We start from the raw sequence: 16,048 nt of genomic DNA on the forward strand, positions 1-16,048 counted from the left end.
TAACGCTAATGCTAATGAACATACAATGAGTGCAGACGGATGGGAAACATTTTAGAGGAACAACCGGGCTGGACACGACTCCGGAACAGGAACTACAAAAAAAAAAAAAAAAAAAGAGTTTCTTTTCATTGGAAAATTAAATAAAAATGATAAAAAAAGGATTGAAATAAATATAAAGATGAGATGACGAAATGAGAAAATCCTGTTTGCGTTCAGTTTTGGGCTGGAGGAGGAGGAGGAGGAGGAGGAGGCGCCTCCTTGACCTGCTTGCTCAGTTTGCTCATGACCTGTGTGATGTCCACGTTGGCGGCCATCTTGGCCTTTTGCTCCTGCTCCATCTGCCGCAGGATGATGGGACTCAGACTGGGCCGTCTGTTCTTTGCATTGTGGTCCAACTGGGCCAAACTGGGAGGAGAGAAAACGAAGAGGAAGAGGAGCAAAGAAGTGAGGAAGAGTGAGACAGGTGTGAAGAGGAGGGAGGAAGCGGTGACTTCCTCCACTCACCTGAAGCGGTGCTCCTCAGGACAGATGGACTTCTTCAGCGTGTCCTTGAACACCGGAGACTTCATATATCGTCCATACGAGTCCTGCATCTCACACACACACACACACACAGACACACACACACACATCTGCTGAGAACAAGGCTGTTGGAAGCGTGACACCAGCCCTGAAGCCTCCTCCTGGTGCGTTCACTGACCTTCTTCATGAGCATGTAAATGTGAGTTTGGGCGGCGTCCAGGACGTATCTGTGCGGGTGCTTCAGGCCCTTCACCGTCACCTCCATCGTGTTTCCGTCGATGTTGATCCAGCGAGGAGCGCCGCGCGCCAGGAACGTCCTGGAGTGGAGGGATGTAATCGAGTACTTTTACTCAGCTACACATCTGAGGGTTTTTACTTGGAGAATTTCACGCTTCTACTCCAGAACCTTCCAGATCAGATGTTTGATCAGTACTTAATCAATATTTGATCAATATTTAATCACTCTTATGGTTTTGGGGTTGTTGTTTTTTTTGCTCTAACTCTTGTATTTTTCATTTTTGTGTCATTACAACCCAAACAATAACTGCATTAATTCAATTAAAAAAGAATATGTAAATTAAAATATCCTTAAAAAAAACTTGTGAATGGAAAGAGATGATTAAGTAGGAATAATTTTAATTTTAATATGTTAAATTTCCTGATAAATCTCTTTCTATATTCATACACTCTTAAATAAACCTTCAGTCTGATCACCTATTGATGATTTATCCATCCAAACATTTCATTAAAAAAGAAGAGGCTGAATTATTCATTTTTTAAATTCCTCATCATTTTGTTGTGAAATGTTGTGACTTCCTGTCACGCCCCAGTCAGGACTGATGGAGCAGCAGACGGGGATTATTTCCTGACATTTCTTTTTTCCGCTTTAAAAATTCACTGTAATTATTAATGATGTTTTTGTCACAGCGGCGTGAATCATTACTTGTAGATCTGCTCGGCCTTCTCTCTCATCGTCGCCGCCGTTCCCCACTTCAGATCTTCACAGCTCTCCCAGAACGCCAGGTTCTCACCTACCGATGGAAAACAAGAGCGAACAGGAGCTGCTATTCTTATCCTGAACGCCGTGCGACCAAACACCAGCTCCACTTACGTGTTGTGTGTGATTGAACTAAAATTACCGCTGAATTCTTTCTTCAGGAAGAGCCTGAAGTCGTTTCTTCCTCGCGGGTCCGACAGCAACTCCCCGAAGCTGAACGTCCATCTCTCCACGCGCATTTTCGTCGGTATTTCCACACTGAGACGCATCGAAAACAAAAAAGGTGTTAACTTTAGCTTTCCCCTTCCAACGTGCGGTCAATTACACATCAGGCTTTTCTCCGGACGCCTCAGACTGACTTTGTCATGTTCAAGGTCCAGTAGGTGACGTCATCGGTGAGCCAGGGATTGCTGGGAAGACACTTGGAGAGGAAGGGATCGTGGCCGCTGTAGGTGGAGCAGTACTTCACCATCCTGCAAGAAGAAAATGATGATTTTGTTATTCAGGATGTCGTTGTTTGTGTCAATAACAGACTGGGACTGTGATGTCATCTTACGCTCCAATAGAGACGGACGACTTCACCCGGGGCCTCATGATGGACTGCTGGGTAAAGATCATCTGCAGGAAGCAGGAGACGGACAGCGGCGTCAACACGAGAGGAAAACACACCGACGGTTCGGATGAATGAGTCGGACGGCAAAATGTGACTTACAATCCTCTGGAAGTAGTCAGGTGTTCTGGGCTGCAGGGGGGAGAGGGAGTCACGTGTCAACTTCAAACTGTGTGTGTGTGTGTGTGTGCGTGTGTGTGTGTGTGTGTGTGTGTGTGTGTACAGAAACAGAGCCTTAGGAAATTCCTGCAGAAGAGAAGAGAGATATAAAAAAAGAAAAAAAAAGAGGAGATTAACGGAGGTGGAGTTCCTGATCGGAAACGGCGGCGGGGAGGAAGAAGAGGGCGATCAGCTGATCGTTCACACACACTCACCTGTTACCTCGTCCGAGTTCGGATCGATTCGTCGATCCAGTCCGTAGTCCATGCCGCTCACTGTCACGGGCTGTAAACAACAACAACAACAAATGAATTACATGACATCATACATGTTGAGTAAAAAAGGCTATTAGCCTAGCTTAGCATAGAGAAACAAGGGGAACGAGCTAAAGCCAGATGAAAACAAACCTGGTGGCCGATTGAGATCAGAAATTAAGACGGACAATCGTTCATGTTTAATCCCTCTGGATTAACTTTCTGCTCTATGGGGTGAGTCTGCATTATTTCATTTATTTCAGCGAGGCTTTGTAAATAATCCAGAAGCAGTCTGAGTCACCAGAAACCCTCACGGCGTGAAATATTAATCAGCGCTGCCCTTTCCTCCCGACTGGACGTGCAGAGGTAATGAGGCATCATGGGTAGAGATAATTAGACACCCTGGGATGTGTGTATTTTCAGCTGGTAACCCACTGGGGTGTGTGTGTGTGTGTGTGTGTGTGTGTGTGTGTGTGTGTGTGTGTGTGTGTGTGTGTGTGTGTGTGTGTGTGTGTGTGTGTGGGCGGGGCAGGGCGTGGCCCGTTCTCACCGGAGGTCTGTGCACCACCCAGTAGGCTCTCTCCTGGCACTCAAACACAACCCGGTCCGGTTTCTTCCTCTCCTTGGCGGCCCTGAAACACACAAACACACACACAATCAAAAACACCTTAAAGGGGCGGAGCCGAGCGAAGCCTCGGAGCGCAGGTCCCGCCCACCTGTACTGTTCTTTAGCTTGCATCACAATGAAGTCCCATTTGTGATTCATCCATTTGTGAAGGCGGTTGTACTGCTCCTGAGGACGTTAAAAAAAAACACCTCAGCGGCTGCGAGGAGGCCAAAGCGGTGACTCGCTGTGACTCCGGCGTCGCTCTCACCTGCTCGTGCAGCTCCAGGATGCCTTTCTTCCGTATGTTCCTTTTCGCCAGATAGATGGCTGGCATCACGGGACGGACAGGAAGCGTTAAAGGCGTGAAACGGGACACCAAATGAACGCAAAATCAGTCGCACTCACCGTAATCCGTGTCCTCCACGGGCCACTGCTGCGTGGGCCAGAAGTACGGCGTCTGGGAAGGACCAAAACAGAAATACTTTATCTTTTGAAATGACCTCTGATGATCTGTTTCGGCTACTGGAGTTCAACTCTGATTTCTAGGAAATAAATATATTTATAATATTAATATTACAGTATATATTATAATATTTCAGGATCAGGGGAAACACGACGGTCATGTTTAATCCTCCGACCAATCAGTCAAACCGTAGAAGCTGCTGAAGTTGAGGAAGATAGCAATCAAGACTGCAACTGATTGTTCTCGTGTTACCATGGAGACAGCCGGATAGCCTGTTAAAGGGATAACCCAGGTTTTTTCATGCGATTGATGTCCGTCCTGACGGAACAGGTATATTCATTAAATATTACATTGATTTAAATTATTCTCAGAGCTTAAGCTGTTTAATTTTTTAATTTTTTTTTTAAACTGAGAATATTTCTCTACATTAAGCCTGACGGAACCTCCTTAAGGGATAAATAAAGTTATACTCTACTCTTTGATTGACTAAAACCTAAATAAACTGCGTGTGGATTAAGATTTAAATAAAATTACATGTACATAAACACATTAAATCTTCATCAGGACGTCTGCTGCCGTGTTCGGTTTAAAGGTGTTTTCTTTTAAACAGACGTGAGTCACCAGCAGGTTTCCGTTCAGTCGAGCAGAACGCTGTGCTCTTCCTCACATGTGGATTTTATTGTCTTCCTCATGCGACAGTTGAAAAGTATTTTATTTGTGTATTCTAAGGCTTTTTTTTACCTGGAAGCGATAGAGGGATTGATCCGGTTTGATCACCAGGCGTTTGTGGTCCTGCAGAGGGTAGATGTAACCCAGCGCCACCAGCATGGAGCCAAAGTTCCTGGCCTCTGATGGGAAAAGGAATACGGGCAAATCACTTCCAGGAAGGGTTCCTGGATCAGTCTAATTACTGGCTGTCAGGTAGATGTGGCATTCTCACCTTGACAGTCGATTTGGAATCTCTCCGTTAACCAGGAAATGATGTCTTCACCTGAGGAAAGGGAAGGAAAGGAAAAGGAAAAGGAAAGGAAAGGAAAGGAAAGGAAAGGAAAGGAAAGGAAAGGAAAGGAAAGGAAAGGAAAGGAAAGGAAAGGAAAGGACGTAGTCATTTCAAAGCATTCAAATGACGTACAGCTCTAGGTTTCCTCTCTCCTCCTCCTCCTCATCTTCCTCCTCACAGTCTCTCTCATTTTTTTCTGACAGTTATATTCTCTTTTCCTCTCGCCCGCTCAATCATCATCATCATCATCATCCTCCTCCTCCTCCTTCACCTCCCCTACTTTTTCCCTCTCCCTGACTCCAAGACCGTGGGGGTTGTCATGGAGATTAAATCTGTAGCTCTCCAGATTGAGCCCGGAGCGTTGGTATCCTCCACTGAGACTACGCAGACACAATCACTCAACCAGCTGTTGAACAACATCGAGCGTGCATTGATCAGAGATTGTTAGCGTGTGTGTGTGTGTGTGTGTGTGTGTGTGTGTGTGTGTGTGTGGGCAGTCTGTTTACCGGTGATAGCGTGCGGTATTGTTGTGATGACCAGTCTCTGAGGCTGGGACTTCACTCCTGATTTGGGATCCTGCATCTCCAGGATCACCTTCTCCGCCTGCAGAGGAGAGGTTACCACGACAACTGACTGTGATGGAGATGTCAACGTGTCAATCAATAGATTTGACAGCAAGTTGTGGAAAACAACAGTGGCAACACATATCGGAACCGGTGGGAAAAAAAATAATGTTTTATGAAATTCATGAATGAAATCTGCTGCAAAAATGAGATTTCCTCTGAGCCAAATGCTTGGATCCCGACCAATGTTCCGCATTTGAGAACATAAACTGAAAAAGAGGTCTGAGTAAACAGCCGGGGGGAGCTGGGAGGGCTGTTTTTAATGTCCCGATGTCATGGCTTTTGTTTGCCTCGAGTGGGAGGCCGGCAGTGAGTCACCGCTGGCCTCCAACAGTTTTTTTTTTAGTTATCAAATCATCTGATCCCACGGATCCCACAGCTCAGGTGGGCGCTGTAAGCAGGAAATCCTGCCTGGCTGTCATTGATTGTGTGTGTGTGTGTGTGTGTGTGTGTGTGTGTGTGTGTGTGTGTGTGTGTGTGTGTGTGTGTGTGTGTGTGTGTGTGTGTGTGTGTGTGTGTGTGTGTGTGTGTGTGTGTGTGTTTGTGTGTGTGTGGCTCTCTGCTGTGAAGAGGTTCTCTCATCCCCAGACTGAACTGGTCCAAACGGGTCTTCCACAGGTAGAACTGGTTCTCCTGGTTCTTCAGTGATGGATGGATCGAATTTTAAACATGTTTTGCTAAAACTGCACAAAAACTCACACAGATTTTCTGATAAACAACAATAAACGGCCCAACAATAGACGGTCCAGCTCAGACCTGGGCTGTCGTTTCAAACACAATGACTGGATTAACTTCCTCCCAGTGACGGGTCGGTGTAGACAGAGCCACTGATACTGATCCAGGCTTAATGCTTATTAAAGTGAATGACCTTATCATTAGGAAAAGGTTGTTCCAAAACATTTGCACAGGATGTGCATGCACAGTGTTTTATGACTAGTGCATGTATTTCTTATTCACTGGTTCTTATAACAAATATTTCATTCAAATTTCTTTTTATTTTGCAACTAAAAGTCGGATTTAAATCCCAAATGGAAATAAGCCATTTTTATTATTGTGTTTGTTGTACTTGCTCAAAGCAGCTTTAGAAAAATGTCTAATTTGCACTAAAAGCATCAAGAAACCGGGAATCCCGTTTGCATCTGTGCAGATTACAGTAGCTATTTCAGATGCTAATGCATTTTATGATAATCAGGTTAACATTAGAGGGGTGACAGCAGACCGCCACCGTCAGAGCATCGCATGGGAGAATTAATGCAAGTGACCTCTCAATAGGTGCGTCTGCAGGTACAGTCTCCACACCGGAGAGAGGCTGTGAGCATCCGAACTGATGGAAACAGAGAGCCTACCTTCTTCAGACAAGCCATCCTGGGTCGGAAGCGCTGCCCATGATCCCGGAGGGTATTTCTGATGGTCATGATGTCTGGTGTTCCTGTGATGCTGTCAGACCCGGTGCTGCTGTCGCCTGTGAGCCCTGTGTCGTGTGGGGATTCTTCGGGGGAAATGCAATGATAGACACTGATGATGCCTTCAGGTGTTCTTCATAAGGTCCTAATTTTGAGACTTAGAGAGAGTGAAAACGCTGTTAGATTCTAATTCATCGCATTAAACTGGAAGTTATAAATGTTTTTTGCTGTAAAATATTTATTATGTCGTTAAAAATTCAACTATGAAAATGCACAATATAATTTAAAAGCGTGTTATTTTTTTATAAGTACGTTCTGGCACAACTTTAAAAATTTCCTATTTTCAGTGAAGGTAGCATTGATAAGTGAAAGGCGTATCAGCCAATCACAGCGCAGTGTGAGCATCATGCAAACAGTGTGACGCAGTTACGGAAATGAACCAGCAGAGGGCGACATGGCTTCACCAAATTAATCAAGTTTAAACGTTAATTTGAGTTAATTTCAAGCCTATAATTACAATAGATTCTTTATATTTACTTTAATTAAAGTAAATATGAGAGTTTTACTGTTAAATTGAGCAGTTGCGGGGTAAAAAGTCGTTAAGAATGCTATTATGAGCCGTGTTCTCACTCAAAACTGACGTCACGTAATTCTATTTATTTATAATGAGGCGTGTTTAGCTTTAGAAATGACGCTTCGTTCGCTTGCATTCGCACTTAGCCGCGAACTTGACCGGGCTAGCGTTGATGTAAACAGCGACACTCACTTCCTGAGTTTAGGGAAGGGGCTTGGTCTCGTGCCCGCGCCGCGGGAACGCGCATCAAATTAGCATCGATGAAGTTTGTGCGAACATGGCGGATTTCCTGCCGACCAGATCCGTGTTAAAAGTTTGCCTGCCCGTCTGCCTGCTGAACGGCGGCGAGGTGGAACAGATACGAAAGTCCAAGGAGATCGACAGATGTCTCTCCCGGGAGAAAACGTACGTGAAGCGGCTGGTGAAGATCCTGCTGCTCGGCGCTGGCGAGAGCGGCAAGTCGACTTTCCTCAAACAAATGCGGATCATCCACGGCCAGGACTTCGACCAGCAAGCCCGGGAGGAGTTCAGGGCCACCATCTACAGCAACGTGATTAAAGGTAGCCCCCACTTATTCAGTGGTACTTTTATTTTTTGGTGTGGGGGGGGGGGGTAGATTAGCCGCGGCGGCTAACGTGGACGGGGAAAGTTTCCACATCTGGGCTGGGTGAGAGGACACATAAACAGTCTCCATCTGCTGTCGGCACACCCATGTCAGCCGGGGGGGGGGGGGGCACGGAACATCCCTTAAGTGTCCCCCCCCCCCAAAAAAAACCTACTCGACATTAAAAGCCGGCGTGGAAATGAGCAAACCGACCGTTTGGGACGGTTTTCCACGCAAATAGCCGAAGGCGAACACAAGTGGGTGGATGGGGGGGTATGGGGGGGTCCAGCTCCACAACTGTCTGCACATGTTTGGGGACAGTTTGGTGTGGATCCCCTCGCTTTTATAGTTTATTCCTCAGGAAGGAATTATGGGATGTTTCAAGTCAAAGTCGAGTTTATTGTCAAGTGTACCGTATGTACACGACATAGAACACAGATGAAATTGTAGTACAACAGGCAGTACAACAGGCAGTACAATATAGGCAGTACAACAGGCAGTACAACAGGCAGTACAACAGGCAGTACAATATAGGCAGTACAACAGGCAGTACAATATAGGCAGAACAACAGGCAGTACAATATAGGCAGAACAACAGGCAGCACAATATAGGCAGAACAACAGGCAGCACAATATAGGCAGTACAACACAAAGTATAAGACGAGCACAAAGTGATGGTAAACATGTATACTGTACTCTCTGATCCCGTAGGGGAAGTGACGTGTGCGCCGTCCCTTGAGTTTCTTTTTAACATGTTTGTGTTTTAAACCCTGTCTTGTTGATTCTTGGTTCATGAAGTCCACATGTGCCCCCGCCCGCCCCAATCCTATCCCCCTCCCGGGTTAGAAGACGCCATCACCGCCGCCGCCGGGCCTCCGTTGACCTCACTCTTCTCACTTCCTGTCCAGGTGTGCGTGTGTTGGTGGATGCCAGGGAGAAGCTGCGCATCCCCTGGGGTGACCCTAGCAACCAGCGCCATGGCGACAGCCTGATGGCGTTCGACACCCGCTCGGCCAAGATGGTCAACGGGCAGCTGGAGAAGTCCATCTTCCTGCAGTACCTGCAGGCCATCAAGGCGCTGTGGGCAGATTCGGGCATCCAGAACGCCTATGACCGCCGCAGGGAGTTCCAGCTGGTGGGTGGATGTGATCTCACACACACACACACACACACACACACACACACACACACACACACACATGTCTGCTGACGTGACTTTGAGTTAAACTGATTTATTCTTTAATTCACGATTCCACCCCTCCCTCGCTCTTCTGTGTGGTCAGACATGTGATTGAGTCAACTTCCTGTTTACACCTCCCGCCGCTGTCGCTGGCGCCTCACGCACGTTTTTAACACGCTGACGTTCGTTGCTGGGGGGTTAGCAGCTGTGACCCGGGCGGCGTCCACACGGGGACGGTTCTGTGTTCTCATTTCAACCTGGTTTCACTTTCACAACCCGCTGGGATTGGTAGAAAACGCCGCCGTCTCGTATTTGTTTAATTCCACATGAACTCTGGTCATGTGATCAGGGGACGCAAGTTGTTTTCAGCATCGACACATTAGAACGTTCCCGTCGGTTGCGTAACGGGTCGCCCCCTTCTCAATGGCGTGTTGTTGGCGTGTTGGTTGGACAGAAAGGGGAATAAGAGTGATCGGAGCTGGAATGTTGATCTGGAGTTAAACAGCTTTATGCTCACAAACATTCACACCTCCAGTCTCTCACACACACACACACACACACACACTGGCCGCGGCCCGTGTTATTATTGTAGACATTAGTTCGTGAAAACAATTAAAGGACGTTTTCAGGTCGTTCTGTTCAGTTATAAAGAAAAAAAATTCAAATAAACTGTCCTCTGAAGTTTGAACCTGTAAAGAAATGTTTGAATAATCAAACTCTGATTCCAGTTCAGTTCCGGTTCTTTCCTGGGCCAGGTCGAAACAGGTCTCAGTGCTGATTTGAGAGGAGAACAGGTGTTACTGACCACTGATGATGTCACTGTCATGACCGGTTCAGACCGGTTCTGTGGAGTCTGGGTGAAAAGGTTCTGGGAGGCGTTTCTGTCTGAGGGACAGTGAGGCCCAAACCCACTGGTTAGGACAGGTGAAGGTGGTCATACGTGTCGGTGCTGCTTTCCTGTGGTTAGGGTGTTTTCAAAGTGAAGCCGCCGCTGGTGCATCATGGGCCGGGGGCTGAAGAACCGTCCAAACCGCATGGCACAACTCGGGAGCCAATCAGAGTCTTGTATCGTGGTGCGTCAGAGTTCCATATTTTACCAGGAGAATAACGAGATGCAGGGCGACACGCATGAGAACACGCATGAGGACACACTTGAGAACACGCATGAGAACAGGAATGAGAATACGCATGAGAACGTGTGAGAACAGAAATTAGAACACGCATGAAAACACGCATGAGAACAGGAATGAGAAGACGCATGAGAACATGTGTGAGAACAGGAATGAGAATACGCATGAGAACCCACGTGAGAACAGGAATGAGAACACGCATGAAAACACGAATGAGAACACGCATGAGAACATGTGTGAGAACAGGAATGAGAATACGCATGAGAACCCATGTGAGAACAGGAATGAGAACACGCATGAGAACGTGTGAGAACAGGAATGAGAACACGCATGAAAACACGCATGAGAACAGGAATGAGAACACGCATGAGAACATGCGTGAGTAGAGGAATGGGAACACGCATGAGAACACGCATGAGAAGAGGAATGGGAACCCGCATGAGGACACACATGAGAACATGCTTGATCACGCATGAGAACACGCATGAGAACATGTGACCGTCCAGCTGGAAGGATCAGTTTACAAGGATCCTCGGCTCTAGTGCAAAGTTCACACTCAGCATTAAGTCAGTCGTAAAGGCCTGGCGGCTCCTCTCCGGGGGGGGTGGTCCTTATAGGAGCAGCGTGTCCACCGCCGCGGACGTCTACCGTGTTCCGTGTTCCGGCGTCGGAACGCCGACACGCTTCAGATCAGAGTTCAAACCGGGAAGAACCGCAGGAGTCATCAGAGTCTCTGACGAACAGAACCGGCTCAGAGTGACGGCTGCTCGTGTTTCGCTTCTCGTTTTTATTATCTGACTGACTATTTTTGACTATTTCAAAACCTCACACACACACACACACACACACACACACACACACACACACACACACACACGCATCCAACCCCCACCCCTCCAAAACCATATTTGAGCTCCTCTGTTAGAACCGTGGTCAGTTCAGCAACGCAGAAAAGTAGCTCGTCTTTCTTCGGCCATAGCGCCGCGCTAGTCCACCCCTCCCTTGTGTAATCTTAGCCTTGTACGCATGCACGCACACACACACACACACACACACACACACACACACACACAATGATGCAGGTTTTTCAGGTCAGGTTAGTTTTTTAAAACATCAAAAGGTGAGAGCAGAAGCTTACAGTGAAGGGAAGTGGATGGTTCATGGGGCTCGACTCAAACACAACCTGACAGGCGACAGTTTTACTCACAACGTTGTTGGTTTGTTGTTGTTTTGTTGTTACTTTTGTTGTTGGAAGGTTTTCTATCTTTAATGCAAAGTCCATGTAAAATAAAGCCTTAAAGAAGACGTGGAGAGTTTGGGTAGAGACGGCATAGTTAGGAAAATGTTTTTTGCTGTTTGGAGTCAGTTTCTATTTAATGACAAGAGCAGGACACACACACGCACGCACACACACAAACACACACACACACACACAGAGGGAGATAAAGGAATGCATCTCAGTTTTGGCAGCCTCATGTCTGGACTTGCACTAATTGCGCATGAACATTTTCAGAGCAGTCTAGAAAGAACTCCCCTAAATACACACACACACACACACACACACACACACACACACACACACACACACACACACAGATGTAGCCGCCCTTCTGTATACATTAGAGACACACTTACAAACATGAGTACTGCATCCTGCTTCAGCTGCTCCACAGTTTTGGATGGGAAAACAAACAGATTAACTGTGTGTTTATGTGCACTTGTGTGTGTGTGCGTGCACGTGTGTGTGTGTGCGTGCACGTGTATGTGTGTGTATTTCTTTCTGTTTCTGATGTGTGGGGCAGCGTTAACAGAAATGCCCTCTCTGTCCCTTCACAGGGTGAGTCAGTGAAGTATTTCTTGGATAATCTGGATAAGCTCGGCGAGCCGGTAAGTTCTTTTTCCCTGCGCCGGTCGTTCCGATCACGCGTGTGCGTTCACACCGTTAACGTTAGCAGATGTACGCCAGTGGCCGCGTGAAAGATGGTCACCTCAGACCTGCAGCACTCCTCCTCATCACAGAAGGCTGGAAGGTTCAGAGGGCGAGGCCTTCCACGGAGGCGGGGCTCTACCAGGAGGCGGGGCTTTATTAGCATTTACATCTAGAATTTAAGTCTTTTTTAGTTATGGAGTCATAGCAGTACTTGTAGTACTCGTAATGATAACTGTAGTATTAGTAATAGTATAATGTAATATTTAAAGCCCCATTTACACACAGTCACAGAAATGAAAGAGTCAGTATATATTTAAGAGAACTGAACATCAGTGAGAGGGCGGGGCCTTCAGAGGGCGGGGCCTTCAGAGGGCGGGGCCCTAGATGATGATGACCTTAACTAGTTCCAGTCCTTCATCCTTTGCTCCGATTACAATCTAAAACAGACGAAATCTGTGTGAAACAATAAAATGAGTAATAAATCTGAATTTCTCTTTGCTTTAATCCTGATGGTTTGTACTTCCTGTTGTGGGGTGTTAGCTTAGACGCTAGCTGCAGGAGGGATCTCCTCAGCTCAGTTTTCATTCATCTTCCAGACGCTCATTCTGTCTCCCTCTCTCCCCCCCCCTCTCTCAGAGCTACCTCCCCTCCCAACAGGACATCCTACTGGCCCGTAAACCCACCAAGGGCATCCATGAGTACGACTTTGAGATCAAGAACGTTCCCTTCAAGATGGTGGACGTGGGGGGGCAGCGGTCGGAGAGGAGGCGCTGGTTCGAGTGCTTCGACTCGGTCACCTCCATCCTCTTCCTTGTCTCCTCCTCCGAATACGATCAGGTGAACACTTCGCACTTCCTCCCTCCACACGAGCTGGATCTTGATAGGCTGATAAGTAACACACGAGTGTTTGGTCTATAGCAGGTAGTGTTTGGTTAGTCTTTGTTGTGTCTATTTGGTGGATGGAGTCGTTACGGTTTATCTCACAGCCTATATAGAGGACTACTTACCAGCGCTGTAACAATCCTAATCTTAGTCCTATGCTGATGTGGTCCTTAATCCCTCTCCGTATCTTCAACAGGTGCTGATGGAGGACAGGCAGACCAACCGGCTTCGTGAATCACTCAACATCTTCGAGACCATCGTCAACAACCGCGTCTTTGTCAACGTCTCCATCATCCTCTTCCTGAACAAGACGGACCTGCTGGAGGAGAAGGTGAAGAGCGTGGCGCTCAAGGACTACTTTCCCGAATACACCGGGCCGGAGCACAGCCTGCCAGATGTCCAGGCATTCATGGTGGAGTGTTTCAGGGCCAAACGGAGGGATGCTACCCAGAAGCCCCTGTACCACCACTTCACCACAGCCATTAACACAGAGAACATCCGGCTGGTGTTCCGGGACGTCAAAGACACCATCCTCCACGACAACCTCAAACAGCTGATGCTCCAATGACCCCCGTCGACCTGTGAACGTAGAGGACCTGAATAGGGTGCGCCACCCCCTGGCTCCTGAAGAGGACTTGGGAGAGACCGGCCTCAGAAGAATCCGATATGGATGTCCGCATTCTTCAGACGTTTTATGTTAGTTTTTGTGCTCTCCTCTTTGATGAGTTGTCCTTCTTGCTAGTTGAGGGTTTGGTAGGGAACGAGTGAGGATGGACTGTGTGGTTATAAAGAAAGACAAGCAGGAAGTGTGGATGCCGGGTTTCCGAACATCTACTCTCTCTGGTCTTGTCTCGGGACTCTCTCCTCCGGGGACTCGAGCTTTTCGACTCACAAGGTGTCTCTTCTAGCGCAACTTCCAGTTCCTGGCTGTGGAAATATCTGCATAGTGAAAGAGCAACTCCGTTGAAACAACGCCTAGCAGAGTGGAGCAGTCAGATGATCCATGCAAGGGTTCGATCATCAATAATCACTCCAGTGTTTGCGGGGTGTTTGTCCGTTCGCTGATCGCGTGGAGGCAGCCCGATTCTCGTCTTCTTTCCTCTCATTTTGCACCACCACTTTGTTTTTAGATCAGCAGGTAGGAAGTGTCGGCACTGAGCCAGTTCTGCCGGGACGAGGTCCAGTAGAAGATTTGATGTGGGAGAAGGGCTACAGCGCTGGCACCTTGTGTGTGGAAAAATACTAGAAAGGCCACAACCGCAAGTCTAAGCCTTCCATAGAACGTCTTAGGGAGACCTGATCACTGTTTGAATCCTACATTCGTACCTGTGTCTATACAATTAAAGCCAATCTTAGCTGCCTTAAGTTACATAATTATGATGCAAGTTTTTCCTGCAGGTTGGTTTTCGTTATGAGGGCAGAATTCCCTTCTTTTTTTTTTTGAGCCAGCAAGTGAGCATGCAGTTTTTGGTTTTCTCAGGGTTGACTCAAAACCGGCGTTAATGTTGATGTCATGGTTAGTGAACTAACTTAACTATCTAATCTTGATCCAGGCGGTAAAGCGGGGACAGCCCTTAGTATAGTTAGTCCAGTGGTGTCTGGTCCCGTCTTGTCCTGGCTTTGACCCCTGACCTTTGATCCAGACCCTGTGTTCATCTGATTAGATGCCTCATAAAGGGACAGACTTCCCCCCGTTTGCCCAAGTGATGAATGTCTGTTTATAGATGTACAGAGATTAATCCGAATATACTGTAACCCACATTGTTAGGATGATATGTAACCTGTCATGTGAGAATTTCTGTCTTGGCACTGAGTTCTTATGCGATCTTTTGCAGTTTCCTGTCTAAAGTACATTTTGAATTTGTAGGAAATAATATAGAGAACAGCTGAGAGTGGAAAGCTCCTTCAGTAACTGTAGTGTTGAGGGCCCGTCTTTTGTCAGGGGACTCCTTCCAGGCCCGGTTAAAGTCCATTTCTGCCAGATCACCCCACGCTTGTTTGGGACCGTTCAAGTGGACCGTTTGTATTTTTTTTTCTCTCCAACAATCAATCTGTGAGTTAGGTTTTTGCCTTCAGTTTCCTGCTTTATCCCTGCGTGTACATACTGTAATCTGTTGCCGTGTAAATAATATTCAGGTTTATCTCCATATTTGTTAATGGTTGTAGAAATTGAGTATTTTCCACTCTGAACGTTTTTCAGATCACTGCTTTTTCCAATGAAGATTACTTTTTGATGTAGATGTTTTTTGTGTAATTTTTCCAGCATCTTTTTGAAATTAATTCCTGTGCCAAGTCTCATGCCACTTTAACCCAATAAAATACACTTTTCTAATGAAATGTAGTTTGTTCCATCTTTTTTTACCTGCAACTCTTCTTTTGTTTTGGATTGCAGGGTGTGTTTTTTTAAAGGAACAAATGATTATCATTGAATCTTGAAGTGTATCAGGATAAATGTGGGATTAGAAATGTTTTGAAAGTTATAATTTAGAGTTCCTGAGGTTGCTTTGTCTCTTATGTAAAAACTGCTTGTTTTGGTGATCATAAAACTGGATGGAAGGGTTGTTCCACACAACAAACCTCATTTTGGAGTAGATCCAGATGGGGATGGGTGAGTAGGTTTCACTTTCACTTCCTTAAATATTGTGACATAGGTTCCATAGGACAGATGCTTTTTTCCTGTTTTAATTCAAATGGCCTCAGGTTATAAATTTAGACTCCTAGTATGCAACAGAATAATAAAAGATTTATTTTGTGGATATGCTAAGAAAAATCATAAAAAAGCACGTTTCTATTTTGCATTCAAAATATTTTTCAGATATAAAAGGGATATTCAGATTTTAAAATTTGTTAAATGTATACACACTTCCTTTAGGTGAATCAACGCGTTTTTTTACACAAAGATTTTTTTTTTTTCAGCGACTAAAACAAACCGTCCCGTGTTTGTGCGCTACTCGCATGAGGAAGAGTGTGAAGGAGGATGTGTGTGTGTTCTACCCCAGGCTCTCACAAAAACCTGTTTCAACTGCTCAACGAAAAACCTAACAAATACATCATTCTGACTAAAATCGCGACTAGTGACGTAATCAAATCACTTCCGTTCCTTATAGGAA

General features: G+C 46.3%; 2 protein-coding genes across 4 annotated transcripts; one reads left to right on the top strand and one right to left on the bottom strand.

Annotated features, from left to right (window-relative positions):
• Positions 1-73: 73 nt before the first annotated feature.
• On the bottom strand, positions 74-7,762 carry LOC137588016 (regulator of G-protein signaling 9-like). Of its 2 annotated transcripts, none has more exons than XM_068304720.1 (18): positions 7,622-7,762; positions 6,582-6,795; positions 5,119-5,215; positions 4,553-4,603; positions 4,354-4,460; positions 3,555-3,606; positions 3,418-3,476; positions 3,259-3,335; positions 3,093-3,174; positions 2,511-2,573; positions 2,232-2,261; positions 2,076-2,137; positions 1,879-1,992; positions 1,662-1,777; positions 1,466-1,553; positions 701-839; positions 505-587; positions 74-405 (listed from the first exon to the last, which is right to left on the bottom strand). In XM_068304720.1, exons 2-18 carry the CDS (start codon positions 6,648-6,650, stop codon positions 213-215), a joined length of 1,482 nt encoding a protein of 493 aa, XP_068160821.1. In that variant the 5' UTR covers positions 6,651-6,795; positions 7,622-7,762; the 3' UTR covers positions 74-212. The 2 variants fall into 2 exon arrangements, with proteins under 2 accessions (XP_068160821.1, XP_068160822.1); XM_068304721.1 differs by lacking the exon at positions 7,622-7,762 and adding an exon at positions 7,405-7,420.
• LOC137588017 (guanine nucleotide-binding protein subunit alpha-13-like) lies at positions 7,195-15,263 on the top strand. 2 transcript variants are annotated; one of them, XM_068304722.1, is made up of 5 exons: positions 7,200-7,772; positions 8,725-8,951; positions 11,963-12,013; positions 12,693-12,893; positions 13,135-15,263. In XM_068304722.1, exons 1-5 carry the CDS (start codon positions 7,490-7,492, stop codon positions 13,504-13,506), a joined length of 1,134 nt encoding a protein of 377 aa, XP_068160823.1. In that variant the 5' UTR covers positions 7,200-7,489; the 3' UTR covers positions 13,507-15,263. The 2 variants fall into 2 exon arrangements, with proteins under 2 accessions (XP_068160824.1, XP_068160823.1); XM_068304723.1 differs by lacking the exon at positions 11,963-12,013 and having other exon boundaries at positions 7,195-7,772.
• The last annotated feature ends 785 nt before the right edge of the window (positions 15,264-16,048 follow it).

The sequence above is a fragment of the Antennarius striatus genome, chromosome 21, assembly GCF_040054535.1.
Source record: "Antennarius striatus isolate MH-2024 chromosome 21, ASM4005453v1, whole genome shotgun sequence".
NCBI classification, from domain to species: Eukaryota; Metazoa; Chordata; class Actinopteri; order Lophiiformes; family Antennariidae; genus Antennarius; species Antennarius striatus.